This window comes from Pristiophorus japonicus, chromosome 2 (genome assembly GCF_044704955.1).
Source record: "Pristiophorus japonicus isolate sPriJap1 chromosome 2, sPriJap1.hap1, whole genome shotgun sequence".
NCBI classification, from domain to species: Eukaryota; Metazoa; Chordata; class Chondrichthyes; family Pristiophoridae; genus Pristiophorus; species Pristiophorus japonicus.
In genome coordinates, this window is record NC_091978.1 from 122046816 (window position 1) to 122064839 (window position 18024).

The 18024-nt window shown below is 40.4% G+C and overlaps 1 protein-coding gene across 1 annotated transcript; it reads right to left on the minus strand.

Moving 5' to 3' along the window:
- Positions 1-11300: 11300 nt before the first annotated feature.
- On the minus strand, positions 11301-17594 carry plk2b (polo-like kinase 2b (Drosophila)). The gene is made up of 15 exons (XM_070869165.1): positions 17369-17594; positions 16889-16996; positions 16593-16709; positions 16353-16482; positions 16083-16170; positions 15900-15995; positions 14674-14872; positions 14371-14518; positions 14079-14182; positions 13799-13943; positions 13504-13584; positions 13242-13401; positions 13016-13145; positions 12601-12711; positions 11301-12084 (listed from the first exon to the last, which is right to left on the minus strand). Exons 1-15 carry the CDS (start codon positions 17555-17557, stop codon positions 11893-11895), a joined length of 1998 nt encoding a protein of 665 aa, XP_070725266.1. The 5' UTR covers positions 17558-17594; the 3' UTR covers positions 11301-11892.
- Between the last annotated feature and the right edge of the window lie 430 nt (positions 17595-18024).

An 18024-nucleotide genomic window follows, 5' to 3' on the forward strand; every position in this document is an offset into this window, starting at 1 on the left:
TGCTGGATTTCGGCGCATGCATTTTGCGCACCTAAACCTAGAACTTGTGGAGCCTCTTCATGCGTGTGCGCACATCGTACGCACCCGGAGAGGCCGCAATTTCAGGGCCATTGTTTAGGAAATGGGGTCAAGCTTGTAGATGAGAAAAATGATGCAGGTGCAGTTTGATGGAACCAGTCTTGGAGACAAAAACTGTACACAATATTCAAGGTGTGGCCTCATCAAGACCCTGTACAACTGCAGTAAGACCTCCCTGCTCCTATACTCAAATCCTCTCGCTATGAAGGCCAACATGCCATTTGCCTTCTCCACTTGCATGAGTACCTGCATGCCAACTTTCAATGACTGATGTACCATGGCACCCAGGTCTCGCTGCACCTCCCCTTTTCCTAATCTGTCACCATTCAGATAATATTCTGCCTTCCAGTTTTTGCCACCAAGGTGAATAACCTCACATTTATCCACATTATACTGCATCTGCCGTGCATTTGCCCACTCACGTAACCTGTGCAAGTCACCCTGCAACCTCTAAGCATCCTCCTCACAGCCCACACTGCCACCCAGCTTAGTGTCATCTGCAAACTTGGAGATATTACATTCAATTCCTTTGGCTATATCATTAATGTATATTGTAAATAGCTGGGGTCCCAGCAATGAACCATGCGGTACCCCACTAGTCACTGCCTGCCATTCTGAAAAGGACCAGTTTATTCCTATTCTTTGCTTCCTGTCTGCCAACCAGTTCTCCAACCACATCAATACATTACTCCCAATACTATGTGCTTTAATTTTGCACAAGTGGGACTTTGTCAAAAGTCTTTTGAAAGTCCAAATACACCACATCCATTGGTTCTCCCTTGTCCACTCTACTAGTTACCTCCTCAAAAAATTCTAGAAGATTTGTCAAGCATGAATTCCCTTTCATAAATTCATGCTGACTTGGACCGATCCTGTCACTGCTTTCCAAATGCGTTGCTATTACATCTTTAATAATTGATACCATCATTTTCCCCACTACCGATGTCAGGCTAACCGGTCTATAATTCCCTGTTTTCTCTCTCCCTCCTTTTTTAAAAAGTGGTGTTACATTAGCTACCCTCCAATCCATAGGAACTGATCCAGAGTATAGAGAATGTTGGAAAATGACCACTAACACATCCACTATTTTCAGGGCCACTTCCTTAAGTACTCTTGGATGCAGGCTATCAGGCCCTGGGGATTTATTGGCCTTCAATCCCATCAATTTTCCGAACACAATTTCCTGACTAATAAGGATTTCCTTCAGTTCCTCCTTCTCGCTAGACCCTCGGTCCCCTAGTATTTCCGGAAGGTTATTTGTGTCTTCCTTAGTGAAGACAGAACCAAAGTATTTGTTTAATTGGTCTGCCATTTCTTTGTTCCCCATTATAAATTCACCTGATTCTGACTGCAAGGGACCTACATTTGTCTTCACTAATCTTTTTCTCTTTAAATATCTATAGAAGCTTTTGCAGTCAGTTTTTATGTTCCCTGCAAGCTTACTCTCATACTCTATTTTTCCCCTGCTAATTAAGCCCTTTGTCCTCCTCTGCTGAATTCTAAATTTCTCCCAGTCCTCAGGTTTGCTGCTTTTTCTGGCCAATTTATATGCCTCTTCCTTGGATTTAACACTATCCCTAATTTCCCTTGTTAGCCACGGTTGAGCCACCTTCCCCATTTTATTTTTATGCCAGACAGGGATAGTTCATCCATGTTATCTTTAAATGTCTGCCATTGCCTATCCACCATCAACCCTTTAAGTATCATTCGCCAGTCTATCCTAGCCAATTCACGTCTCATACCAGCGAAGTTACTTTTCTTTAAGTTCAGGACACTTGTCTCTGAATTAACTGTGTCACTCTCCATCTTAATGAAGAATTCTACCATATTATGGTCACTCTTCCTCAAGGGGCATCGCACAACAAGATTGCTAATTAATCCTCTCTCATTACACAAGACCCAGACTAGGATGGCCAGCTCTCTAGTTGGTTCCTCGACATATTGGTCTAGAAAACCATCCCGTATACACTCCAGGAAATCCACCTCCACCGTATTGCTACCAGTTTGTTTAGCCCACTCGATATGTAGATTAAAGTCACCCATGATAACTGTTCTACCTTTATTGCATGCATCCCTAATTTCCTATTTGATGCTATTCCCAACCTCACTACTACTGTTTGGTGGTCTGTGCACAACTCCCACTAGCGTTTTCTGCCCTTTGGTGTTCCGCAGCTCTACCCATACAGATTCCACATCATCCAAGCTAATGTCCTTCCTTACTATTGCATTAATTTCCTCTTTAACCAGCAACGCTACTCCACCTCCTTTCTGTCTATCCTTCCTGAATATTGAATACCCCTGGATGTTGAGTTCCCAGCCTTGGTCACCCTGGACCCATTCTTCGTAATCCCAATTACATCATATACGTTAACAGTTATCTGTGTAGTTAATTCATCCACCTTATTACGAATGCTCCTCGCATTGAGACACAGAGCCTTCAGGCTTGTTTTTTTATACTCTTTGTCCTTTTAGAATTATGTTGTAATGTGGCCCTTTTTGATTTTTGCCTTTGATTTCTTTGCCCTCCACTTTTCCTTATCTCCTTTCTACCTTTTGCTTCTGCCCCCATTTTACTTCCCTCTGTCTCCCTGCATAGATTCCCATCCCCCTGTCATATTAGTTTAAACCCTCCCCAACAGCACTAGCAAACACTCTCCCTCGGACATTGGTTCCAGTCCTGCCCAGGTGCAGACTGTCCAGTTTTGTATTGGTCCCACCTCCCCCAGAACCGGTTCCAATGTCCCAGGAATTTGAATCCCTCCTTCTTGCACCATTCCTCAAGCCACGTATTCATCTTAACTATCCTGCTATTTCTACTCTGACTAGCACATCCTAAGATTACTACCTTTGAGGTCCTGCTTTTTAATTTAACTCCTAGCAAGGTAGCAGCAGTGTCAATCTATTTGTTTTTAATTTAAGAAAAAAATATTTCCTATGTGAATTGATGAGACCTCATAGCATTCATAATTTTATTCGTGACTATGCCATTTTAAAAATGTATTCTTAGCATGTGGATGGCAATGACAAGGCAGTATGTACGGCCCATCACTAGTTGCCCCGAGGCTATGTAATGAGGATGGGAGTTACATATAGGCCAGACTGGGTAGGGATGGCAGGTCTCTATCAGGAATTAACATTTCTTTGATATTTTAATAAAATATTACTGTGTGTATTTCAACACCTGCAATGTGAAGAAATATTTTGCACCAGCTAAACTGACAGGCAGCATTTTTTTCTTTGTATGTTAGGTGCTTTAATAACTGGGTATGTTTTGAATCTACTGTAAATGGGACTACATTATTCTAACCATGAGTATTGTAGCTTTGTAGAATATTAAATTCACCAATGATGACAATTAGACCTTAGCTTAAATTTTCCCATTTTTTGAAGAACTTGTCCAGGAACTCCTCTTTGCCCAGTGACAGAACTGAAGAGAGTTTGTAATTGTTACACAACAAGAGTTCAAAGAGCAACATCATGAATGATTTTTCCTGTCAGAATTATTTATTTGATTTTCTCAGTACTCAAAATAAAACACACATTTTGATCTGTCTATAAATACAACTACAGAACAGAAGTATTCTTACATTAACTTCAGGCAAATTAATGGAAATGATCAGGAGCAAACTGGAAGGTTATCTGTATAATAATAACCTAGTAAACAGTAGTCAACATGGCTTCAAAAGAGAGGATCATTCCTGACCAATTTCCTTGACTTTTCTGAGAAGTGATATTGCAGGTGGACCATAGAAAGACTTGTGTATGTAGGCCTCCAGAAAGCCTTTGACAAAATCCTGCATTAAAGGATTTTCTATAAGCTTGAAGCACTGGGAATTCAAGGTAAAGTCAGGAAGTGAAAGAAAGGAAGCAATGGTTATTTGCTAACAGGATGATCAGGAGGGGCCAAGTACTGATTGAAGTACCCAGGGATCATTGCTGGGACCTCTTCTTTCTACTTCATAATCATGAACTCTATATGGAAACTCAATGTAAATTGGTTAAACACACAGGCAATACTAAACTGGGATAAGGGGGAATCGAGTTTGAAGAGGGAACGAAAGACCTACAAAATGAGCTAGATAAAATCAGTAAGTCGCCAAAACAGCAACAGAAAAAATTTTATATAGAATCAGTGCTTTACGGGCCGATGTTCATGACATTAGACCAACTCGTTGATGGCTGCTCAGTTAATTATGTTCTTCCTTTTTGAACAGGGCTGTTACATTCATAATGCTCCAGTCGACAGAGGATTGAAAAGTTGTGGTCAGAGTGTCTGTTAGTTCCTCTCTGACTTGCTTCAACAGCTTAAGGTGCATACTAACAGCAGCATTTTGAATTTCAGGTTAGTTTTAATCTCTCCATTTATCCAAAGAACTATATTCTTTGATGCACCCCCTTTTCACCTTATAGAAATATATATTTTTTGCGCTGTATCCATCTCATATTTGAAGATTTGTCACCCTGTTTACTAACATTGCTCTAGGACAGATTCCTTATCTCATTGAACTTTTTCCAGTCCAACACCAATTATTATTTTACTCTGAACTTTATTAAATTTGCATATACAATAGTATTTTCTGTGCCTGAAATGCCTCCAACATTTTGTGTCACTAGCCAGAGTTTTGCGTTCATGGGATTCACACTTGGCTAAAGTGGTTCTTGATGAATACTTCTGGATACAAGCTTCAAGTTGTTGTCTCTGTGCCCTTAATGACAGTTTTTGATGCAGAGTCTTCCTTTGAGAGATTTAATAGAGGAAATGATACTTACAGACAATGCATACATTGTGAAGGCTGTGGGAAACCTCATGTTATTGCAGGTTAAATAGCCACGGCCCCACGTCATCTTATCAAGACAACATGGTCTTGCTTTTATCTCTCAGCTGAAAGGCCTTTATATCATGTTCTGCATTCCAGGAATTTCACCCTTGGTTTACATTAATGGCCATTAGCTAATCATTCCACAAATTTTGTATCAGTGGGTGAAAGTTTCATCATGGGTCTCATGACATTAGAGGAGATAATAAAAATCTGTCATGTACAGAAAACGTACACATAGTCAAACTGTCCTAATTTATCTGTGGAGCCCATTGGAATGTTTTACTATGTTAAAGGTGCTATATAAATGCAAGTTGTTGTTGTACCTACCCAAAGGTGGGAATAAGGCCAATTTAAAAGCGCTATTTTTATTACTGTTCAACTGGCCATAAAAGGGCCTTGAATGTCTGAGCTGATTTTTTTGGATATTTTCCAATGCTGTTGCTAGCAGATCCAGGAAAAACTGTCCGTTACAAAATGGAGTCCAACATAAAATGGATTATTTAATACAATCTTTCCTGCTAGCATTCCTAACAGCTTCCACACCCCTGCCCTTTGTGGGCCTAAGAGAAAATGTCATGTGCGCAAGCACTTGTGTTATATACCTATCTTTCTCCATCTGTTCCAGCAGCCCTCACTTCACTTGTTTAATATTACTCATCATGGTACAAAGAAAATCCTAACATGTTACACAGCAAGCAACATTTTAAAGCCCATTATTTCCCAAATAATAACATATGCTAAGAAATCATCCCCAGAGCTTTAAAGATCCTCCAGCACTCCATTTACCATTATCTTGTGGATAATTCTGACTTATTTCCTCCTAGCAAGTTACTAGTTTGCATTTCTGGCTACAACTGACAGTAAGATTGGCCCACCCTTGGTATGCTGTAAGCCACCCCTATTCTGCTGCTTCCCATCAATGGAGAAAGATTATTAAAATCTTCATGGAAGCCATTCTTAGAACCCATTAATACAATATGAATACATCTTGCTTAAAATGGAAACAATCTAAAAGCAGAAGCTTGCATTATTTTCCCCCCAAAGACAACTTTCACCCGATATAAATGACTATATATTTGGTTATTTTGGTTTAATATAGCATTGCTTTCCTCATTACATTTTTACATGGTTTGAATTTTGTATATATCGCCATGTATTCTAAATGGTTACACAGGCTGTGTTTGATTTATTTGTTTGAGAATGCAGCAACATTGGTGAAAAGAATAGGTACCATCATTCATTTGGGAGGGAGGCTTTGAATGCAATTCCTGAACTTAATTTAAGCTAAAAAAAAAAACTTAATAACAGTGTACTAGAAACTTGTAAGAAATATGCAAAATTTATTTTTGATTCAGTTTACATTGCATAGGAGCTAGAGTAGACCATTCAGCTTCTCAAGCCAGTTCCGCCATTCAATTAGATCATGACTGATCTGTACCTCAACTCCATTTACCTGTCTTTGTTCAATCCCTTGATATCCTTATCTAACAAAAATCTATTGACCTCAGTCTTGAATGCTTCAATTGACCCCCAGCATCCACAGGCTTTTGGGAGAAAGTTCCAGATTTTCAACTACCCTGTGTGAAGAAATGCTTCCTGATTTCACTCCTCATGGCCTGGCTCTAAGTTTATTATGCCCCGTTGTTCTAGATTCTCCACCAGAGGAAACAGTTTCTCTTTAAAATGGTGAGTCAATAAGATAGTTAAAACACTTTGAGTGGTCTAACCAATCTTCTATGCTCAAGGGAATACAAGCCAAGTTTATACAATCTGTCTCCATATTTAACACTTTAATCCTCGGTATAATTCTGGTGATTACACAAGAGATTGATGTGCAAAGTTAGAGCACATGGGATTGGGGGTAGTGTACTGACATGGATTGAGAACTGGTTGTCAGACAGGAAGCAAAGAGTAGGAGTAAATGGGTACTTTTCAGAATGGCAGGCAGTGACTAGTGGGGTACCGCAAGGTTCTGTGCTGGGGCCCCAGCTGTTTACACTGTACATTAATGATTTAGATGAGGGGATTAAATGTAGTATCTCCAAATTTGCGGATGACTCTAAGTTGGGTGGCAGTGTGAGCTGCGAGGAGGATGCTGTGAGGCTACAGAGCGACTTGGATAGGTTAGGTGAGTGGGCAAATGCATGGCAGATGAAGTATAATGTGGATAAATGTGAGGTTATCCACTTTGGTGGTAAAAACAGAGAGACAGACTATTATCTGAATGGTGACAGATTAGGAAAAGGGGAGGTGCAAAGAGACCTGGGTGTCATGGTACATCAGTCATTGAAGGTTGGCATGCAGGTGCAGCAGGCGGTTAAGAAAGCAAATGGCATGTTGGCCTTCATAGCAAGGGGATTTGAGTACAGGGGCAGGGAGGTGTTGCTACAGTTGTACAGGGCATTGGTGAGGCCACACCTGGAGTATTGTGTACAGTTTTGGTCTCCTAACCTGAGGAAGGACATTCTTGCTATTGAGGGAGTGCAGCGAAGGTTCACCAGACTGATTCCAGGGATGGCGGGACTGACCTATCAAGGAAGACTGGATCAACTGGGCTTGTATTCACTGGAGTTCAGAAGAATGAGAGGGGACCTCATAGAAACATATAAAATTCTGACGGGGTTAGACAGGTTAGATGCAGGAAGAATGTTCCCAATGTTGGGGAAGTCCAGAACCAGAGGTCACAGTCTAAGGATAAGGGGTAAGCCATTTAGGACCGAGATGCGGAGGAACTTCTTCACCCAGAGAGTGGTGAACCTGTGGAATTCTCTACCACAGAAAGTTGTTGAGGCCAATTCACTAAATATATTCAAAAAGGAGTTAGATGAGGTCCTTACTACTAGGGGGATCAAGGGGTATGGCGAGAAAGCAAGAATGGGGTACTGAAGTTGAATGTTCAGCCATGAACTCATTAAATGGCGGTGCAGGCTAGAAGGGCCGAATGGCCTACTCCTGCACCTATTTTCTATGTTTCTATGTTTCTATGAATCTGCGCTGTTCCTCCTCGAAGGCCAATACATCTTTCCTGAAGTGCAGTGCCCAGAACTGAATGCTGTACGCTAGATAAGGTCTGACCAAGGCTCTATACAACTGAAGCATAACTTCCTGCCCCTTGAGGAAAAAATGCCAACATTCCATTAGCCTTTTTGTACATATCCACTAGCTTCGTGATGTGTAAATGAACACCCAAATCTCTGCTCTTACAGCTCCTTGTTTCTCACCATTTCTTGGGTCCAAAGTGGATGACCACACTGAATTCTATTTGCCACTTTTGCCCACTCACTTAATCGGTCTATGCCCTTTTAACTTCCTTCTCCCATCTGCACTATTTACTTTGAGAATCTTGAAAGAACATTTGAGACTGTCGGTTTATACCTCCAATCATGAAGAAAAATAGGAAGAGCCAAGGTAAAATATTGTTTAAAGCTACATTTAGAAAAATTAACAGGGAGCAGTAATCTGGTTCCTCAGCTTTAGTTATTTAAATGGTCAAATAAATACAAATTACAGATCATATTTTTGCCCATTTCATTGTAGCTGGTAGCAATGGACTGGCCTTAACCAGTTCAGCAGCAGAATTAAAGTAGTTTTAATTGTATCTAGCTGACTTGTTACTTGGAAAGTATAACATTAATTTCAGCCCCCACCTTAAGCTTCACCCACCAAATCTATCATTCCCCTGGCCAGTTGCTCAGGCTAAAACAGTCCATGCTGAACCTGGTCTTGGTTTTGCCCAGAACCCAAGATTTAATCTCCAATTTTACTAACCAAGACCACTTACATCACCTACCTCTGCCCCAAAAACCCTTATCCACACTTCAGTCATGCTTTTAATGCTCCACGTGCTGGCCTCCCATCCTCCACAAATTCCCAACTTGTTCAACACCCAGCTGCCTATAATCATTACTGTCTTTGCTTATCTGCATTGGCTTTCTTCCCCTGCACAGAATTGAAAATCCCAATTTTTAATCCCATAATTTCACCTTTGTCTCAAAGTTCCTCTACCCCAGACATAGAAACATAGAAAATAGGTGCAGGAGGCGGCCATTTGGCCCTTCTAGCCTGCACCGCCATTCAATGATTTCATGGCTGAACATGCAACTTCAGTACCCCATTCCTGCTTTCTCACCATACCCCTTGATCCCCCTAGTAGTAAGGACTTCATCTAACTCCTTTTTGAATATATTTAGTGAATTGGCCTCAACAACTTTGTGGTAGAGAATTCCACAGGTTCACCATTCTCTGGGTGAAGAAGTTTCTCCTCATCTCAGTGCTAAAGGGCTTACCCCTTATCCTTAGACTGTGACCCCTGGTTCTGGACTTCTCCAATATTGGGAACATTCTTCCTGCATCTAACCTCTCTGAACCCATCAGAATTTTAAACATTTCTATGAGGTCCCCTCTCATTCTTCTGAACTCCAGTGAATACAAGACTCCAGTATGCTTCCCCATTGGTGGAACCTTCAGGGAACTTTTCCTTAATTCCCCCAACCCCATCAAATTTTCTCAACCTTTTCAAAACTCAATGTTGTAGCCAAGCTTTGTTATCTTGAACTCTCACCATTGACCCATTATCTGCTCTTTTATTTAAACTTTCTCTTCTATGGGCACCTTGGGATGTTTTGAGACATTAAATGCACAATATAAATGCAGGTTACTGATTATATACTTGCAATAAGCATAACCAGCATCACAATTGTGGCTTTAGAAATGAAAGTGCTTTAAATGTCCTGTGCTGCAGTACATTATTGGGCAACATGTGCCAGCACATCTATGCCAATAGAATATATTCTTAGTGAACAGCTTAGCCTCCAATTGCTTCTCAACATGCATGCTTTGAGTCACTATTGGTTAAGGGGTGATAGTATTATTCTCCACAGGTTTCCAATTTAGGTTTTTAAAAAACAAGTTTAGGACTTGATTTACTTGCCCAACATTACTGGAATTTATGTTCAACACCACTGGTTTAAGTTTAAGGTTAGCTTGACTCTTATCCCAATGGTTGTAAAACCTAGGAGGGACAAAATTGATTTCTGGTAAACTGCAGTAAACATTCAAATCTTTATTAGCAAAACTCTTGCCAAAATGTTTTTGCACAATTAGTTTACCACTGGCAAAATATGAAACAAGCCCACATTGGCTAACTGAAAATGAACACTAGTTGTAGAATTGCACTTGCATTTAGAGCATGGCAAGAAGTTATTTCAGTTTATATGGGATACAGATAGTCGAAGCTAAATTGAATACGCCAACCTAAAATCTCATTGCCGATTGAAAACTAAACATGGTACTTTCCTTTAGAAAGGAAAATTTGACAATGAAGCAGTCAATTGCCACTTGAGATTCAACATGCTTTTTCACTTTAGTTGGGTCTTTGAAATGGCTGATACCTCTACACATTGAGATAGCAGCTCTAACATGGCATTAACAGGATATAAAACAGCTATGGGCCAGCAAGAACCCGAGGTCAATCCTTCATCTTTATTGAGTTACCAAGACTCTGTTGATGCTAGTTGATCAACACCAAAGGAATGGGGGGGGGGGGGGGGGGGGGCAGGGGAAGAGAAAGAGCAAGTTAACAGCACATCCAGGACTTCTGCTCTATTATCCAGAAAAGTAGATAGCTTCCAGCTGGAACTTTATGGTGAGGGCAGGATTGGTTATGCTGTAGCTCTGGTTGTGTAGCTGGCTCATACATGAAAGCTGTTTGGTTTGCTACCAAGGGAAATTGGTGTCTGAAAGCATATTCCAGCAAGGAGTCACCACCTGCAGAAAGTGGGGGCTCCAATGATGCATTTTTCAAAGTCAACTAATCATGCTGCATTTATGCATTGATTTTGTCCTATAAAATAGAATTAGTCACCATGACAGCAACTATAAATAGCTTAGCCCTGTTCATTCTGGAAACATTGCTATGCCATGCTGCAGGGTCATCTCTATAAAAGTCATTAATGACTATTCAATCTGGTTAACAGCAAGAAAGTGATCAGCATGAACATTTGATATTAGACTGAAGGTTAAGGTCATGTGCAGCAACTGCATTGTAAGGAAAGATCACTAAGTAGTGTATACTCTAGTAGGTTTTTAAACAGGGTAGTTGCAGTTTTATTTTCCAGCAGGCTTTCATAGTTAAAAGCAACAGCATATCCCTTGCATTTTTATCTACATTAAAAGGTTTGAGGACTTGTTAACTGACTTAACTTGCATTTGTTTAGATGTTAAATTACATTCACAATTCCATATGTCACCAGGTCTATATTCATGATTCAAGGTGCATTTCAAATTTTGCAGGCAACAACTCCTCCCCATTTGTGTAGTACAAGTAATGCATGATCGACATTACCACACTTCATTGAAACTCTATCCAACACTGAAGTGTTTAAGAGCATTTCATACACAAAATGAATTGAAGAACCTTTATTAATATTTAAACATGTGACTTGCTCAGCATTTCAACATATTTCAGAAGTGTGCATGAGTGAGACTTTCAATAAATAATAAATACTCAGTGCATAATAAATTAAGGAATGAATATGTCCAGCCACAAAATGTGGTGCAACACATGTTTGGGGTTTTTAGTTCTCTGTTCCAAGAACTAAAGTCCGAGTTTAAGCCAGCAGCACAAGCCGCTTTTAAAAAAGTGTCCTTACAACTTGCAATGTCCAGGTACTCTAACACTTTCTCAATTTCACTTGCCGCATACTTTCCTCTTGCTCATGGGAGCCACAACACATCACCCTGCTTTGTTGCCAACATAAAATCCATTTCATAGTCCTTGTAATGCAAAAATACTGAAGTTCCTCAGGCAGCTGCCACGATTCAGGTAGTCATCCTTTTAAAAGTCAGTCCAACAAAGCAGGATTGTAAAACACATCTGTCTGGTACCGGCCCAGCACACCAAACAAAATAGAAGTTCCTCGTACCGCCTGACAGATGGTTACCTTGGGTCAGTTCCAAATTGAAGGAAGCCATGGCCAAGCTTCAAAGTCCAATCTTAATTAAATCTTTGTTGCACCATATTCAATGCATATTCCATTCTGGTACGAAGTTCATGTGAACACCCAGCCATCAGCAGTGTGGAGAGTTTAAATGTAGTAGAAACTCTATCTTCATTGATATATGTAAGCAGGTACTCCTCATTGTGGTTGCAAATAATGATTTTTGTATGATCATGATAAAAATTCACCTATGATAAAAGACAAGTCAGATTTACTTAATTATAATGATTGATTCTTCATGACATAGCCAATTACTATAGGGGAGTTTTGGTGAATGGTATACATCCAAAATGTCTAGCTGCTGACTGATCTCTGCAGCTGCTTTCCAACATGTTATTTTCTTTTATTATTGCTGTATATATCAAGAGCAACAAAGCCCCAAAGTTACTAATTCATAACTAGAGTACAAGTTATCAATATGGTTGGTTTTTCTCTACCCCTCAGGCTTAATTCAGACATCCTGGTGAGAAGGTTGGGTAGACCACATGATTGCAACCATTTTCTAATACCAATAAGCAGCTAGATGGTGCAAGTGGATTTGCCCTTCAATCTCCCTTATGGAGAGGAGCTCCACCTTCCACAGGTACTCTGCCCATCAAGAAAGTAGCCAAATTTGTTCAGCATTCTACCATCCTTCATGACAGCACATTAGTTTATAAGTTAAGTGCATCTACAGACTGCCCAAATACAATTGTAATTCTCACCTGGAATGTGCCATCACTAAAGAGCATCATTAGTGCACGGTCAGACTTTAACCACTGAAGGAGACACAGTCTGGGCTTCTGGGCATCTGTTGAACTAGGCAGATCACCACCCTGTAAAATAGAAAATGGAGATAAGGATCAGAGATATTAAAAATCTCATTTATTAAAAAGTTTAAGTACCAAATACTAGGTGGCTGGACTCCAATTGTTGAATGTCAATCATTGGGTGGCACCAAGTGTTTTTATCAAGGGTAGTAGAGGGCAATGGATAAATGGCTATGGCAAGCTGGTCTTCGACTTTTAAAAGGTAGCTAGCTACACAGAACCTTTAGAAAAAGGCTTAGAAGCAGAACTCCAAACCACCACAAACTGAATCTGCAACTCAGGAAACAAAACACATTGTAAGGATTCTTACCTCCATTAGATTTTCTTCCATGTAGTGTGCAAAATACTTCAGAATAGTCACTTGACTAATGAACTTTTCAGGCACATCGAGTGCAGAAAAGATGGAACACTGGCCCAGCTCTGCATAGTAATGGATGGTTCTAAGAGAAGAGGAAAGATATGCTATAGGTTAGCACCTCAAGTTATTCAAGTCAATTTGATTCAAAGATAAGCAAATCATTTATTAGGCTACTTACTTTTTATCTGCCAACAGGCTCATGTGAGTTCCATTATTGAAAAGGACTCCAACTGTGTGATCAGACAACTGATATCCAAAGCCATATTTATTAGAATAATCCACCCACTTGGTGACCCACTGGAAGGAGAAGCTCAACTGCTGTTTTGGCAAACAATCTCCTGAAAAATAAAACAAACTTACTTAAAATTGTTTAAGACAGTGAAGTGTCCACTCTAATCTTCAACTCCAATCTATTGGATTCAAATGGTAGTAGTTCTTACCTTCTGGCATATTTTCTAGGCAGCCCTTTAGTACTCTTGCAACCGTGTCAGCAACACTTCCCATGGTACTGTCTTCAAGAGCTGGAAATATACAAACAAGGTATTATGGCAATTTGTACAAGGAATAAATAGCTTAAAATAGACTTTAAAATGAAATTTACAATGGTTACATACTATATCTCCATTATATACCACATCAGATTACAAACTTATTGGACTGGATTGCTCATTGCCTTATCTCTGCAGAGGTGGGAATTTTAATAAGGTTTGTGGTTAAATCTAATCTTGTACTTACATTCACTACTGTTGCTGCAGCTTCCCAAAGTTCCTCTCACGATCATCCTAATTGAGTCTCTGATTTGCTGTTCATTATCCTTCACTGGTGAAGGGGTCTCTGGCTGGGCATAGACAATTGGTGGCTTGTTGGCCAACCTGGACTCCTGTTAAAAATAATTGTTAATTTTAGCAGCATCCTAGATCTATACATCAATGGATATTTGCCAAGTTTCAATACACAATTTTAATACTTGATGCAAAAAAATATTAACAGTTAGCCAATTTAGAGATCAACCTACCTCATCGGATCGGCTTTTGTTGTTCAATTGGTTGCTTAATGATATTTTCTTCAAATCATTCTTCAGCTTGTATATTTCATCAGCATCATCCTTTCCTAGTTTGTCTGTTTAAAAAAACATGATAACTTACTGTACAGAAGCATTTGTTCAGCCAAGTTAAAGATGGAATTTAACCATAATTACTCCAGTATCCTCTCCAAACTAAGGGAGGGCACAGGATTTTTATTCTACCTATAGTCATAGTCCATTATGTATACTAAAGCCAATCAGAACTAAAACAATATATACTTACTGTGATTGTCCAAAAACTTGGCTTTTTCCTTCTTCCCACCAAACAGAGCTGCAGCTGCCTTTTTGAATAAATTCTTGGCAGGGCTGGACAAGTGAAAATCCGGTGCATAGTGGCAGCAGGTCTGTGACAGTCTCTCAGGTGTAAATCCCTGTAATACAAGACCAAAGTTTAGATTTGTGTATACTGTTTGTGTGTGTGTGTGTGTGTGTGTGTGTGTGTGTGTGTGTGGAGAGAGGAGAGCTGGGGACAGAAGAAAAATGGTAAAAAAAAAGTTAAACTAAGAATTCTTACAACACAACAAACCTGAGTAAGGAAGTCATAATGCAGGATGGCATCTAGACTGGGTCGATCTTCTGGATTTTTTGCTAGCATGCTGGATATCAAATGTTTGGCAGATACTGACAATGATGATGGCATCGTGTATCTTGCTTCCCGTATACATCTGTAAGTTTCTTTTAGGTTGGTAGTCTCAAATGGGGGCCGCCCCAACAGCATTGTGTACCTGTAAAGAATACAATTTAACCATTAGTCAGTGTTGCCATAGTGGAGTTCTGACATGAACATAAATAGGAACAGGAATAGGCCATACGGCCCCTCGAGCCTGCTCTGCCATTCAATATGGCTGATCTGATCATGGACTCCGCTCCACTTCCCTGCCCACTCCTCATAACCCCTTAGCGTTTAAGAAACTGTATTTCTTAAATTTATTAAGTGTCCCAGCTTCCGCAGCTGAGGCAGTGAATTCCAGATTCCAACCCACCGAGACAAAATTTCTCATCTGTTTTAAATGGGTGAACCCTTATTCTAATACCATGCCTTCTAGTTCTAGTCTCTCCCATCAGTGGAAACATCCTCTCTGCATCCACCTTATCAAGCCCCCTCAATCTTATACATTGCAAGAAGATCACCTCTCATTCTTCTGAATTTCAATGAATAGAGGCCTAACCTACTCAACCTTTCCTCATAAGTCAACTCCTTCATCCCTGGAATCAACCCTAGTGTACCTTCTCTGAACTGCCTCCAAAGCAAGTATATCCTTTTGTAAATATGGAAACCAAAACTGCACAGTATTCCAGGTGTGGCCTCACCAATACCTTATAGCTGCAGTAAGACTTCCCTGCTTTTATACTCCATCTCCTTTACTTTACCTGCATACTAGCTTTGTGTTTCATGCACAAGTACTCCCAAGTCCCACTGTACTTCAGCACTTTGCAATCTTTCTCCATTTAAATAACTTACTCTAATTTTTTTCTGCCAAAGTGCATGACCTCACACTTTCCAACATAATAAATAAGTGGATAGCAAGTGGATTGTAAATTATCACACCGCTATTCATTTTCATTTTTTCAGTATTGCTGAACCAGAACCCCATAATTGGACATACAATGCCTTCCATTTTAAATGGATGTAAAATTAATGGACAGAGGATCACAAGGCATCTCATTTGATACAGAAAGATGAAAATTTACCCAATGTGCTTAAAAGGATGCAAGCATTCTAAACAAAAGCCTTTGAAGTGCAATACTTACATTACACAGCCCAATGCCCAGATATCAGATTCACAGCCATGTCCTAGTTTGTTGAGAACTTCAGGAGACAAGTAATTTGGTGTGCCACAGATAGTTCTGCAGAGATAATGCTGAGGTTAGCACTGCTATTTCACAATCCTCGCCAAAATTATTAAGACTTCAAGATACATCCCGATTCCTTACCTGCTCCTTTGCTCCACTGGTTCCAGCTTTGCTGCTAATCCAAAGTCCCCAATTTTCAGTTCCATAGTCTCATTGATGAAGAAGTTACCTGCAATTCAAGAAAATAATCATTTAAAATAGCATTAACTACATCTTCCAGTTGATTCTTTCCCTTGATCAAGATGATATATTGGTACATTAATTATTTACCACAGTGCAATGTAAACCTGGATGTCTCCATTTATTATACAAATTATAGTCATTATAAAACAACATGCAACAAGGTCATACCTAGTTTGAGGTCTCTGTGCAAGATTCCTTGCTCATGCAGGCACTTCAGTCCAGATACTATCTGCCGGAGGTAGTATCGTACTTCTGGTTCTGTTAGCACCTTCCTAGCTTTCAGTACATGAGCCATTGACTGGAATTAAATAAAGAGGAAAAATTAATCATTGTGCCTCTTTAAAAAAAGCACAGGTAGTTATAGCACTTCAGGATTTGTATGAAAGGAGAGAAAGGATGAATGCTTACTCTTCTGCTGCAGTGTTCCAACAGAATGTAAATGTTATCTTTATCTTCAAAGTGATGGTAGAAGTGAACAATATGTTTATGGTGAAGTGTTCGGTGCAGCTCAATTTCTCGGTCAATCTGTTGGTTGAAAAGGGAACACAGAATCAGACACGGGAGCCTCAACAGTTGAGAGCTTCAGCAGAAACACTTGCGTTACTGTAATAGGACAGTAGAAGTAGCCCGCAGCATGACACGGCTCCGCACCCAAGCGGCAGAAACGCCAGTCACAGTTACTGCACACGGACACGGGTACCCACCTTTTCCCTCTGATGGGGTTTGGCTACTCTTGTGTGCGGGATGATTTTTGCAGCATAGACGCGGTTAGTGGTCAGGTCGGTCATCTCGTAGCATTTGGCAAATCCTCCCTAAGAAAATAATTCACAGGGGGTTTAAGTTAGCTTTCATATACACCTACAAGAATATTGCCGGTCTAGCCTTTTCAGTACAGTCACCCAAAGACTAAGGTGACAATCTGATTTAAGAAAAGCTATTTAGTGAACGTGCGTAGCTTATTGATCAATATTATTCTTTAAATCCTGCAGACGTTTGAAGCTGCTCGCGCTCGGCGGCTTGACATATTACTGTGTTCAGGTATCAACTCGACAGAGACGATGCGGTCACCCATCAACCTGAACCTTTTGCAAGCCTCAAAACTTTGCAGGGACTCATCTTAGATACTGCAAGACGTCCAGCGCGCCTGTTGGCGTGCTCTCTCTCTAAATGCAGCCTGTATTTACCTTTCCCAACACTTTGCCTCTGCAGTAACATTTGCCGGTGGCAGAGTCGGTTATAATCCGGGACATCTCCATGTTGGAGTAAGTTAACTCTTCCTGTCTTTTGTTGAAGCGGAGATCCGCGGACTTTGCGAGAGGCTGTTCACACATTTTGGCGTTCTGCTGGGCAGTGATAGTCCTCAGTAATTCCATGGCTCACAGTACTATTGCGGCGTTCTCCCCGACTCCCAATGAACGCGGGCTCGCTTCCGCACCGCCTTTTATATCCTCCCCTTCCATGGCGTCACAATGCAACTGGCTGCACGCGCTCGATTTCGTCCAGCTCCGCCGACCCGTCATTCGGATTGGTTTACGGAGATGTCAATCATTTCGCCGTGCCTTGGTTGGAACTTGCCCCAAACCCTGAATGGTTCAAATAAATGTGTTTGATGGATTATAGACGGATTATCAAACAATTACTTTACTGACAGCAAATATTACAAAAATGTGCAATCTGGATCACAACATAGTAAAAGCATTCGTAGCTGATGCATAATTGTGTTTATTCTCTATATCTTTACACACAATAAATTTGTAGTTGCAAAAGAGGGTTGGTTGTGGGGGGTCGAATTGTTGCATTTTCCACGAGCAACTGTCTGTGGTATATGTCCATTCAGTCT

Bases quoted from the DNA above. Each gene is read 5' to 3' on its own strand.
- plk2b (XM_070869165.1), bottom strand. From the start codon at position 17,557: ATGGAATTACTGAGGACTATCACTGCCCAGCAGAACGCCAAAATGTGT. The intron at 16,710-16,888 runs GTGGGTACCCGT...TTCAACCAACAG, and splicing joins AACCCCATCAGAGGGAAAAG to ATTGACCGAGAAATTGAGCT. The intron at 12,085-12,600 runs GTGAGAATTACA...CTTTTATCATAG, and splicing joins TTAGTGATGGCACATTCCAG to GTGAATTTTTATCATGATCA.